The sequence below is a fragment of the Hemiscyllium ocellatum genome, chromosome 4, assembly GCF_020745735.1.
Source record: "Hemiscyllium ocellatum isolate sHemOce1 chromosome 4, sHemOce1.pat.X.cur, whole genome shotgun sequence".
Classification (NCBI taxonomy): domain Eukaryota; kingdom Metazoa; phylum Chordata; class Chondrichthyes; order Orectolobiformes; family Hemiscylliidae; genus Hemiscyllium; species Hemiscyllium ocellatum.
In genome coordinates, this window is record NC_083404.1 from 106,988,327 (window position 1) to 107,001,909 (window position 13,583).

General features: G+C 41.6%; 1 protein-coding gene across 1 annotated transcript in view; it reads left to right on the top strand.

Annotated features, from left to right (window-relative positions):
• LOC132815482 (unconventional myosin-Id-like) overlaps nucleotides 1-13,583 on the top strand; it is a 143,060-nt gene that overhangs the window by 96,262 nt on the left and 33,215 nt on the right. Inside the window, exons 20-21 of the mRNA XM_060824445.1 lie at nucleotides 3,161-3,274; nucleotides 6,232-6,386. Of these exons, the coding sequence (XP_060680428.1) occupies nucleotides 3,161-3,274; nucleotides 6,232-6,386 (269 nt within the window). The remainder of the gene's footprint in view (nucleotides 1-3,160; nucleotides 3,275-6,231; nucleotides 6,387-13,583) is intronic.

Genomic DNA, 13,583 nt, shown 5'->3' on the forward strand with positions numbered 1-13,583 from the left:
CACATAGTCCTGCGAATTTTGCTTTTTCATGAATTTATTCAAGCTCCTATTGAAAGTTACCGTAGAATCCCTACAGTGTGGAAACAGGCCATTTGGCCTAACAAGAGCACACTGACCCTTTGAAGAGTAACCCATCCAGACTCATTCCTCTATCCTATTACTGTACATTTACCCCTAACCTACACATCCCTGAACACTGGGGAATTTAGCATAGTCAATTCACCTGACCTGCACATCTTTGGATTGTGGGAGAAAACTGGAGTACCCAGAGAAAACTCACACAGACACAGGAAGAATGTGCAAATTCCACACAGAAATTGCCCACGGCGGGAATTGAACCCAGGTCTCTGGTGCTGTAAGGCAGCAGTCTAACCACTGAGCCACCATGCCACCCCTTGAACATTTATCCACCACTATTTCAGACAGTGTGTTCAAAATCATAAGAACTCTCTGCATTAAAAACATTTATCATTATCTCTCTAGTAGTTCCTTTGCCATTTGAACAATGCATTTAACCATTATTTGATGATTCTGCTCACCAAAGGTTCCCATTTGTCACATATGCTCTCTGCCTCCCATTCTTTTATCAGTATTGAAAATGGAAAAATCATAATTGGAACTTGATTTCTTTCATTCAAAATCCTTCTCCAGACAATATTCAAAAGGCACTGGCCCATTTCATCCAGTCTTGGACTAGACATACCCTGACGGATGCATGCTGGGTCCTTGGAAATCCTGAGGCACTGACTATGTGCTAATTACCCAGAAAGTTTAATCTTCAAAGAGTTGGAACACAGAAATGTCTTCAATATTGGTTTAGAGACTGTGAACTTAAGAATTAGCCAGGAACAGTTTGAGATATTAAAACCTGTTTTTATTCCTGTATAACTACAAAATTGATCTCCTCCTGATTTACCATTGATCCCCCACAATTATTCACCCTCACACCCCTGCCCACTTCAGATATATGACCACCAACTACCTAAGGACACCAAATTCCCACCTGCCAAACCAACACCTCATGAGCAGCTCACCCCTGCTCCCCTCACTTTCATTGATGCCCAGCTGGCCTCTGGCATAGAAGCACTGATACCCACTCCCAATCACTAGACACCTAACTCCTCTCCTGATCACCTAACATCCCCACCGATCCAGACTTCCTGAAACACCTTAAAGTATAAAATTGGAAAAGTGATCCTATTGGAGTTCCATCGGTCATCCATATCAAGTGAAGTTCTAGATTAACTTCTGTACTACGACAATTGAAGTTAACAATCACCTGATGAAGGAGCGACGCTCCGCTCCGAAAGCTAGTGTGCTTCCAATTAAACCTGTTGGACTATAACCTGGTGTTGTGTGATTTTTAACTTTGTACACCACAGTCCAACACCGGCATCTCCAAATCATGACAATTAAAGTAATTATTCTCAAAGCGATCGCCTCTGAGAACGAAACAACCACATCCGTATTATTAAACATATATCGATATCCTGGTTTTGTGTTCAGTTCACGTCCCACACAATCGACTATCACCCTGCCAACAGTCCTTCAAGACCCTGCTTGGGATTTAGAAATATCAACCTATTAACCTTATCATTTTCTCTCCATCAGGCTCCTATAGCACATTTTATGAAACTGTACCACATCCATGTGAAGACTGACAAGTAAAAATATCAACTACTCCCCTTAATACTATGTACAAAAATATAGGCATTTCCATAACTCTCCGATAGAAAAGACATGCCTTGCTCAACAAAACAGTTTGGGTGGCACTTGGATCCCTAAGTATGATTATAGGTATGCTCACTTTATTTGAGGGAATCCAATTAGATGTTATTCGCACTGGGCATTCTGCTGTGAGTCCCCCAGTTTTACGTTATACCTGACGTGTCTTTCTCTGGTCCCACTATTCCATGGGTTACAAAACAAAATGTACTTGCTTTACCTGGTGCCCAATGTATTTTAGACTGGATCCAGGATCCAGATTCAAAATCAGAGTTTACAAATTTGTGTTAGAATGCTTCTGGCTACTCAGAGGCTGGCAGTACTAGGTCATTAGATTTGGATGAGTGTCACACCAGCTGCCTAGCTTGCAGGACCTGGGGAGTGTTGGGAGGTGGGTATCGGGAGTTTGGAGTCTGACTGGTAAATGGGCTGGGAGGCAATCTGATTGAGGGAGGTTGTTATCAGACCATTGGAGTTCCAGTTTCCATCCTTCTTTTATTTACTGTTTTTTTTTGGGTTCCCTCTGGGTTGCTTACTGGTCTGGGTGGAGCTTCTCCAGCATTTTGTGCTTGTTTTGGTATTCCAGGATCTGCAGTATTTTGCCTTCAGAGTGCTAAAGTCTGACTGACCAGTTTGTAGTTATTTGGTCTCTCCCTCAGATCCTTTACAAATGATGGTACAAAGTTGGCAGATCTCTTGTCTCTTGATACTTTGCTTGTACCTGATAAGATTTAGTTAATGATTCTCAGAGCATCCCTAATTTCCTCACTTCCACCCAAGTGATTGGTTCACCTTAAGACCATAAGGCCATAAGACATAGGAGTGGAAGTAAGGCCATTCGGCCCATCGAGTCCACTCCGCCATTCAATCATGGCTGATGGGCATTTCAACTCCACTTACCAACGTTCTCCCCATAGCCCTTAATACCTCGAGAATCAGAAATGTCAAACCTACTAATATCTCTTCTTGCATTATACTGTTGTCATTATCACCGTTCCCTTTTGTATCCAATGTTATACATCCACCTATGTTTATTGGTTGTACCCCGAGCTGAGATGGTGTAGTTATTTATTCATCCACTTAAATTAAATAGATCATGTGATGCATTCCAATAAAGCAGACCTCAGTGACAAGATTTGATACTTGAGTCTTACATCTTCCTTCTGGAAATATAAGGAAGTAAAGCTCTAAGGCAGTATATAGGGAATATGAGTTTGTGGGAGTCACTGGTTAAAATGAACCTAAAGAACATTTTGCTCAATTAAACCCTCACATAATAAGGATGCGCATTTGTATGCATAAGCATGTTTGTGTCTGTATATCATCATGTGTGTAGCTGTGTATTTATATGTTTCTCTGTGTATCTGTATGTATATCTAGAATGTTTATAGATCCCTTAACAGAATTGCTCATTTTTCTTACTTTCTCAACTTAGGTCAATAGGTTTAATAAATGTGAAGATCGAGCTATTCTCATCACTGACCAGTACCTGTACAAACTGGAGCCTGCCAAACGCTACAAGAGCATGAAGGCACTGCCACTTAGTCATGTGAGTATTCAGACATGTATCAAGCCATAGCTATAAAGAACTATAAGTTCTTCCAATCTCATCATTGAGCTAAATAAAAGTAAATACAGAGAGCACAGATATGCAGAGACTGTTGAGAGGTTGGAAAATGTAGATGTACAAGGAGACTTGACTGTCCTTAATAAATAAGTTACTGAAGGCTATTATGCAGTGTATGACAAGCTATGAGGAAGGTCAATGAAATGTTGACCTTTATTGCAAGAGAAGTTGAGGACAGGAATATTGAGGTCTTGTTTTAGTTGCATAGGAGCTTGGTTAGACCACATCTGGAGTATTGGGTGCAGTTCTGTCCTCTCAATCTCAGGATACAGATTATTGCTATGTAGGAAGTGCAACAAAGGTTCACCAAACATTTTCCCAGGATGGCAGGACTGTTCTATGAAGAGAGATTGGGAATACTATAGCTATATTTTCTAAATAACGAAAGGTGATCTCATTTAAATCAATTAAATATTTCAAGCGATTGATAACATTGACACCAGTAAGATGTTTACCCTGGAACCTGCAGCAAATTTTACAAATAAAGGAGATATCATTTAGGACTGAGAAGAAAAGGAATTGTTTTAACTCAGAGGAACCTTTGAGATCTGGACCTTAGAGAGCTATGGAACCTCAGTATTTGAGCATGTAAAGTGAAGGTTGATAACTTTTTGATTATTGGTGAAATACAGGACTAAGATAGTGTGGGTAAAAGCCACTGAAATGTTCAATCAGCCATGGAGGAGCAGGCTCAGTGGGCTGAATTGCTTGTTCCAGTTCCTATGCTCCAAAAATGGTGCAGAAGTTGGAAATCTGAAATTGTACAGAAAGCGCTGGAGAGACACAACAGGTGTGACAGAATCTCTCAGGAGAGAGAAACAGAACTTTTAGTCTGGTGTGACATCTTCAGAATGTCACTTTTGAACATTCCACTTAACAATGGGATCAAACCATTAGGAACCTGAGAGAAGGCTGGCAAGCCCAAAAGCTGTAATTTTCACAAGGTTGAACTGAGTGATATCTCAGCCAATGTCTGCCATTGTGACCTGAGACAGATTTATAAATAAGCAGCCTGCTGCCTGTTTTGGACAGGAGATTCCATATCTGCTGTCAGGTCTTGTGTACAATATTCAAGCATAAATGAGAAAAGCGTATTCCACCCAACTGATCCAAGCTGGCTACAGCCTTACTAATGATTCTTAAGAAGACTTTAGATAGTCTAAAAGAAAGGTACTGAATGTTTCTTTGGGAAGATTTTCTTTGGGGTCTGGATTTGCAGCAGTTTCGTCCTGGCTCCAGAAATCTATTGCAGATTGTTGCCACTGCCCACATTATTTCCTCCACTACGACTGTAACTGCAATGCAAGAGGGTTTTTCATTTCCCTAAAGGAAAAACTAGTAAAAGCTGTGAACACAGCATGCAGAGTGAATTTGTCTTGTATACCTTAAAACAGAGCTCCAGTCCAAATGGTAAGTTCATTGCTGAGATTTAATGTCTTTTTGTTCAGAAAGGATTTTCCCTCTGGGTTAGATGTAAAATGCTTGCTGATATCCCACGATTGTGAAAGATGCTGTACAAAGGTAGGCCTTTTTTTTAAAAAAAAACAGGTTTTGACAGGATAGATTGTAAGGAGCCATTTTCTCATGTGTGGACTAAGGAGTTATGACCTTAAGGTTAGAGTTGACACAATCAGGATTATGGGAACATTTTATTTCACCAGACTGTGGATATTGAGGCAATAGAATGATATAGACTATTATTATATCTTTATTAGTTCAAAGGAGATGATGGCCTTGTGGTATTATCACTAGGCCACTGTTGGAATATTGCATGTAATTCTGTGTAATGTTGCGTGTAATGTTGTGAAACTTGAAAGGGTTCAGAAAAGATTTACAAGGATGTTGCCAGGGTTGGAGGATTTGAGCCACAGGGAGAGGCTGAACAGGCTGGGGCTGTTTTTCATGGAGCGTCGTAGGCTGAAGGGTGACTGTATAGAGGTTTACGAAATCATGAGGGGCATGGAGAGGGTAAATAGACAAAGTCTTTTCCCTGGAATCAGGGAGTCCAGAATTAGAGGGCATAGGTTTAGGGTGAGAGGGGAAAGATATAAAAGAGACTTAAGGGGCAACTTTTTCACACAGAGGGTGGTATGGAATGAGCTGCCAGAGGAAGTGGTGGAGGCTGGTACAATTGCAACATTTAAAAGGCATTTGGATGGCTATATGAATAGGAAAGGTTTGGAGAATATGGACCGGGTACTTGCAGGTGGGACTAGATTGGGTTGGGATATCTGGTCGGTATGGACGAGTTGGACTGAAAGGTCTGTTTACATGCAATATATCTCTATGACTTTATGACTATTAATTCAGAGATGTCCTGGGACCTAGGATTTAATTCCCACCATGGTCAATGGTGGAATTTGAATTTGATGAAAATGTACAATTACAAGTCTAATTAAAATCAACATGGTTCACAAATATCTTTTCAGGAAGGAGTTGCTGTCCTTACCTGATATGGCCAATATGTGATTCCAGACCCATAGCAATGTGGTAGCCTCTCAAAAGCTATCTGGCCTGGGCAGTGACACCCATGTCATGTGAATCAATAAAATAAAAGTTACAAGTTATGATGCATAACAGCAGTTGAGGTACGGAACAGCAATGTAGGGTTGAAGGACTTCCATCTTAATTTTCTATGGCACAGACCTAGGTTGCACAGATGGAGAGTCAGTTGACAGTCAAGCAACTAACTGACTCACATGGTGGCATGTGGGTAAAACATAAGACTAAGGAATTGTGCAACCAATACTGGCTGAACTGTGAGAATCAAAATGTCCTAGCTAAATGGATGAATTTAAATCAAAATTTTTATAGCTTGGACAATCTAAACACAGAGACCACCCTCCTGGTGAATCTGACATTACCATTTGTTCCTTCAGGTAACTGCAATCAGCATTACCAATGGTAGAGATCAGTTGATCATCTTTCACACCAAGGCAAATGATGATCTGGTGGTTTGCTTGGACAAGATGCAATGTGGAAATGATAATAGGATTGGAGAAGTTGTTGGTGTCTTGGCAAATCACTTTAACAGGTGAGTGATATATTCAGCATCATACTCTGACACATATGTAAATGTATTCTAACTACACAGCAATTCATCTTCTCACAAATACATAGAATATCTGTGGCATCCACCTTTGGGGTGGATTGTGTGCTGTTAGCTCAAGTGAAATAATGAATGTTATGCTGTTCTCCAATTCGACTATTCTTCTGGATACAAGGATTGATGAAAAACTAATATGGTTTCTTTATTTGAAGATAAACCTATATACAGATATGTCTGACTTGGAGAGTAATTATCATACACTTAACCTCTACCCTGCTGCTTGCAAACTGCCTGTAAGTCATGGCAGTAATACTGTTATGAGATGGCGGTGAACACTTGTGTTAATTAACACCCAGAAGAGCTCACCTTGCCTCGTAATCTGTTAAAATATGAGTGGCAGAACTTCCCAAATTACACTATTTAAAGAAAATAACATCAATTTATTTTTTCAACTCTAAAAGTGAACATTAAACAACAATTATTCACAACTCTAAGCTCCCGCCCCTTTCTCTTAACTGCTTATTATCTGTCTCCAACTCTATAACAATACACTGTTCCAAAAAACACCTATTAAAATTATATCAACTTAATCTCAAGACCATATAGAGGTTGTTGTCTTCAGTGTCTGTCTTCTGGCTGAAGATCTCTCTGGGTCGTCTTCTTTCTCTTTACTGCGAATACGTTTCATGTGAAAAGGTACCTTTGACAGAGAGTGCTTCCAAATTTCTTGGATCTATGTTGATGGCAGTTGCTCTGTCTTCGATTTTCAAAATGCCTGCCTTTTTTATATCCCCAACATAGGATTTCTCATTGGATCAATGTTGACAAAACAATAGAGTCAAACTCGATTGGGTTCTGGTATCCCGGGGCATAATTTAAACTAATGGGTTAAATTTGAATTGTTGTCAAAACAGCAACCAACTTGAGTATCCATTTCACAGCCACATGTTACATATTTTCAATTTTCCAGTACACTCTGACACTACTATTTAGTCATCACAGGTGCTTATCAGCTTTCAGTTCAGAACAGCATTCACTCTCTCTTAAAGGTAGAGTACACACTTTCAACCTTGTAAAAATACATGTCTTGTTAAGATCACAATGACTGACAATGGCACAGAATGCTTCCATGGAAGTATGTGGACCTTATTCCACAGCACTATGCTCTCTAATACTATCAATATAACAGGGAAATTAGTTGTCTTTAATTGTATGAATGATAATAATTTGTAGTTTCACACCCTTCCAAGACTGCAACAGAAGATGAAATAAATGCAGGTGTAGTGGCTTAGTAATATTAAACAGAAAGGAAAGCTATACCAAGGGTGCTAAAAAGCTCCCCAGTTTAGTGATTGCAGTCTTACAATGTAAGTTCAAATGGGAAAGATATTTGCCCATTTGATTTCCAATTCCAGTACATGAAGCTTCTTAGATGATCCATGAGGAGTTTCTTTGATAGACACATCCTGTCTGTAGCTGTATGATGTGGGAGCTGGCTGATCCCATTGTGAATGGCAGTGACCACATCTGCAGCAAGTGTTGGTTGCTGGAAGAACTCCAGAACAGAGTTGATGATCTGGAATCTGAGCTTCAAACACTGCGGCACATCCGTGAGGGGGATAGTTACCTGGACGCTTTGTTTCAGGAGGCAGTCACACCTGGGAGATTAAGTAATTCACATTCAGCTAGTGATCAGGCACATCAGAGTGTGACTGTAAGTGAGGTAGGTAGGGGGAACCTGAGTTCAAGAGTGGAGGAGTCTCAGCCCTTGACCTTGTCCAACAGGTACAAGATTCTTGCTCCCTGTACGGATGAGGAAAAGGGCTCTGGACAGGATGAGCCAGCTGACCACGGCACCATGGTGCAGAAGGCCATTCAAGAGGGGGGACCAAATAGACAATTAGTGGTTATAGGGGATTCTATAATTAGGGGGACAGATAGTATTCTTTGCAAGCCGGATCGGGAGTCTCGCATGGTGTTTTGCCTGCCCGGTGCCAGGGTGCGGGACATCTCCGAACGGCTTGAAGGGATATTGGAGCAGGAGGGGGTGGGTCCAGTTGTTGTGATCCACGTTGGTACTAACAACATAGGCAAGACTAGGGTGGTGAACCTGTTTGGGGATTACAAAGCACTAGGAAGGAAATTGAAGTACAGGTCCTCAAGGGTCATAATCTCCGGATTACTGCCCGAGCCACGTGCCAATTGGCATAGGGATAAGAAAATTAGGGAAGTAAACATATTGCTAAGGGATTGGTGTGGGAAAGAGTGATTCCACTTCATGGGGCATTGGCATCAATTTTGGAACGGGGGGATCTGTACCGTTGGGACGGTCTCCACCTGAACCGATCAGGTACCAATGTTCTAGCGAAGAGGATAAATAGGGTGGTCAATAAGACTTTAAAACTTCTGAGTTGGGGGGAAGGAAAAGTGAAAGCAACAGGGAATATGGAGTTAAATGGAAAGATAAGCAACAGGATAGCATGTGTGCAGGCGGATCTAAACTCGAGGCAGACTGGGAATGCAGCAAAAAGGAAGGATAACTTAGGACATCTTATGACTTCCAATATCTCTAATGATAAAGTTAGCATTAAGGCACTTTACCTGAATGCTCGTAGCATTCATAACAAAGCAGATGAACTAATGGCACAGATCATAGTGAATGATTATGGTAGGCATCACAGAGATGTGGTTACAGGGGGGTCAGGACTGGCAGTTAAACCTCCAAGGATTTTCAACTTATCAAAAAGACAGGGAAGTGAGCAGAGAGGGTGGGGTTGCCTTGTTAGTTAAGAACAAAATTAAATCTATGGCACTAAATGACATAACGTCGGATGATGTGAAGTCTGTGTGGGTGGAATTGAGGAACCACAAAGGCAAAAAAACCATAATGGGAGTTATGTACCGACCTCCTAACAGTGGTCAGGACCAGGGGCGCAACATGTACCGGGAAATAGAGAAGGCATGTCAGAAAGGCAAGGTCACGGTGATCATGGGAGACTTCAATATACAGGTGGACTGGGTAAATAATGTTGCCAGTGGATCCAAAGAAAGGGAATTCATGGAATGCTAACAGGATGGCTTTTTGGAACAACTTGTCATTGAGTCCACAAGGGAGCAGGCTATTCTGAACCTCGTGCTTTGTAATGAACCAGACTTTATAAAAGATCATAAAGTGAGGGAACTCTTAGGAAGCAGCAATCATAATATGGTAGAGTTCAGTCTTCAGTTTGAAAGAGAGAAGGCAAAATTGGATGTAATGGTGTTACAGTTAAATAAAGGTAATTATGAGGGCATGAGAGAGGAACTGACAAAAATAGACTGGAAGCAGAGCCTAGCGGGGAAGACAGTAGAGCAAAAATGGCAGGAGTTTGTGGGTATAATTGAGGATACTGTACAGAGGTTCATCCCCAAGAAAAGAAATATTATCCGGGGAGGGATTAGACAGCCATGGCTGACAAAGGAAGTCAGGAAATGTATTAAAGAAAAAGAGAGATCCTATAAAGTGGCCAAGAGCAGTGGGAAATCAGAAGATTGGGAAGGCTACAAAAACAAACATAGGATAACAAAGAGAGAAATAAGGAAGGAGAGGATCAAATATGAAGGTAGGCTAGCCAGTAATATTAGAAATGACAGTAAAAGTTTCTTTCAATACATAAGAAACAAACGACAGGCAAAAGTAGACATTGGGCCACTTCAAACTGATGCTGGAAGCCTAGTGATGGGAGATAAGGAAATAGTAGGAGAACTTAACAAGTACTTTGTGTCAGTTTTCACAGTGGAAGACATGAGTGATATCCCAACAATTAAAGGGAGTCAGGGGGGCTGAGTTGAGTATGGTTGCCATTACAAAAGAGAAAGTGCTAGAAAAGCTAAATAGTCTTAAAGTTGATAAATCCATGGCCCCGATGGGATACATCCTAGAGTTCTGAGAGAGGTGGCTGAGGAAATAGCGGAGGCGTTGGTTGAGATCTTTCAAGAGTCACTGGAGTCAGGGAAAGTCCCAGATGATTGGAAGATCGCTGTTGTAACCCCCTTGTTCAAGAAAGGATCAAGACAAAAGATAGAAAATTATAGGCCAATTAGCCTAACCTCGGTTGTTGGTAAAATTCTAGAATCCATCATTAAGGTTGAGGTTTATAAATTCTTGGAAGAGCAGAGTCTGATTAGAACAAGTCAACATGGATTTAATAAGGGGAGGTCGTGCCTGATAAACCTGTTGGAATTCTTTGAAGAGGTGACAAGTAGGTTAGACCAGGGAAACCCAGTGGATGTGGTCTATCTAGACTTCCAAAAGGCCTTTGATAAGGTGCCACACAGGAGGCTGCTGAGCAAGGTGAGGGCCCATGGTGTTCGCGGTGAGCTACTAGTATGGATTGAGAATTGGCAGTCTGACAGAAGGCAGAGAGTTGGGATAAAAGGTTCTTATCCACAGGGTTCAGTGTTGGGGCCACAGCTGTTCACGTTATATATTAAAGATCTGGATAAAGGGACTGGGGGCATTCTAGCGAAGTTTGCCGATGATACGAAGTTAGGTGGACAGGCAGGTAATACTGAGGAAGTGGGGAGGCTGCAGAAGGATCTAGACAGTTTGGGAGAGTGGTCCAGGAAATGGCTGATGGAATTTAACGTGAGCAAATGCAAGGTCTTGCACTTTGGAAAAAAGAATAAAAGCATAGACTACTTTCTAATCGGTGAGAAAATTCGTAAAGCCAAAGTACAAAGGGATCTGGGAGTGCTAGTCGAGGATTCTCTAAAGGTAAACATGCAGGTTGAGTCCGTGATTAAGAAAGCGAATGCAATGTTGTCACTTATCTCAAGAGGGTTGGAATATAAAAGCACCGTTGTGCTACTGAGACTTTATAAAGCTCTGGTTACGCCCTATTTGGAGTACTGTGTCCAGTTTTGGTCTCCACACCTCAGGAAGGACATACTGGCACTGGAACGTGTCCAGCGGAGATTCAAACAGATGATCCCTGGAATGGTTAGTCTAACATACGAGGAATGGCTGAGGATCCTGGGATTGTATTCATTAGAGTTTAGAAGATTAAGGGGAGACTTAATAGAAACTTACAAGATAATACATGGCTTGGAAAGGGTGAATGCTAGGAAATTGTTTCCGTTAAGCGAGGAGACGAGGGCCCGTGGACACAGCCTTAAAATTAGTGGGGGTCAATTCAGAACAGAAATGCAGAGACATTTCTTCAGCCAGAGAGTGGTGGGCCTGTGGAATTCATTGCCGCAGAGTGCAGTGGAGGACGGGGCACTAAATGTCTTCAAGGCAGAGATTGATAGATTCTTGATGTCTCGAGGAATTAAGGGCTACGGGGAGAATGCTGGTAAGTGGAGTTGAAATGCCCATCAGCCATGATTGAATGGCGGAGTGGACTCAATGGACTGAATGGCCTTACTTCCACTCCTATGTCTTATGGTCTTATCCTAATTTCTCCCATCAGCTATCAAGTGTTCTACCCTCAGCCATCTGTCCTGATAACCCCTAACAGTGGGTGCGATCATCTGTGTAAGGGTACTGTGGAAAAAAAACATTTGGCACCTAAAACCACACATCATTCTGTGTTAATTGATCCAAAATAATAATTTGTACTCCTCAGCCATCAGAAACACCAATTGGGAAATATAATGACCACAAAGATGCTGTGTGGCAACACTCAAAGATGAAATTATTAGTCAGAATGACAACTTTGGCCAAATTTGAAATTTGCCAGTATATAGATGGCAGAGCTGAGAGATATGATCATCTGGTGATGATACAAGGAAGCCAGGGGTGTTTTGCATTAGCTCATGATATTTAGGATGAAAAGATGGGTTAGAATAACAGATGTCAGGGTGGAACTGCACAAAGTGGAATGAAGTTCCCAAGGATGGAAAGTGCAGTTTTAGATGCAATGCAAGGTCACAGCTCTGGAAGACCAGCAACAAGAGATACAATTCTTTCTACCACTGTCACTATTGTATTTTATACATTTAAAACAATTCACCCCAAGCTGCAAATGTAAAATGGCTGGACTTAAAAGGCAAGATCATGACATCTTGAAAAATGTCCATATTATAGGGGCAGAGGTGCTGGATGTCTTAAAACATATAAAGATGGATAAATCCCCAGGACCTGATCAGGTGTTCTCTAAAACGCTGTGGGAAGCTAAGGAAGTGATTGCTGGATCCCTTGCTGAGATATTTGTATCATCAATATTTCTAGGTGAGGTGCCAGAAGACTGGCGGTTGACCAATGTGGTGCCACTATTTAAGAAAGGTGGTAAGGAAAAGCCAGGGCACTACAGACCAGTGAGCCTGACATTGGTGGTGGGCAAATTGTTGGAGGCAATCCTGAGGGACAGGATGTACAGGTATTTGGAAAGGCAAGGGCTTATTAGGGATAGTCAACATAGTTTTGTGTGTGGGAAATCATGTCTCACAAACTTGATTGAGTTTTTAAAAGAAGTAACGAAGACGATTGATGAGGGCAGAGCAGTGGACATGATCTATATGAAATTCAGTGAGGCATTCGTCGAGGTTCCTCATGGTGAACTGGTTAGCAAGGTTAAATCACATGGAATACATGAGAATTAGCCAGTTGGCTACATAACTGGCTCGAAAGTAGAAGACGACAAGGGGTAGTGATGGAGGGTTGCGTTTCAGACTAGAGGCCTGTGACCAGTGGTGTGCCACAAGGGTCGGTGCTGAGTCCACTGCGTTTTGTTATTTGTGTAAATAATTTATTTGTGAACATAGGAGGCATAGTTAGTAAGTTTGTAGATTACACCAAAATCGGAGGTGCAGTAAACACTGAAGAAGGTTACTCAGAGTATAACGGGATCTTGATTAGATGGGCCAATGGACTGAGGAGTGGCAGATGGAGTAACTTAGATAAATGCGAGGTGCTGCATTTTGGAAAGGCAAATCAGGGCAGGACTTATATACTTAATGGCAAGGTCCTGGGGAGCGTTACTGAACAAAGAGACCTTCAAGTGCGGGTTAATAGTTCCTTCAAAATGGAGTTGCAGGTAGTTAGGATAGTGAAGAAGGCCTTTGGTATGCTTTTCTTCATTGGTCAGAGCATCAAGTATAGGAGTTGGGAGGTCATGTTGTAATTGTACAGGATATTAGTTAGGCCACTTTTGGAATATTGTGTGCAATTGTGGTCTCCCACCTATTGGAAGGATGTTG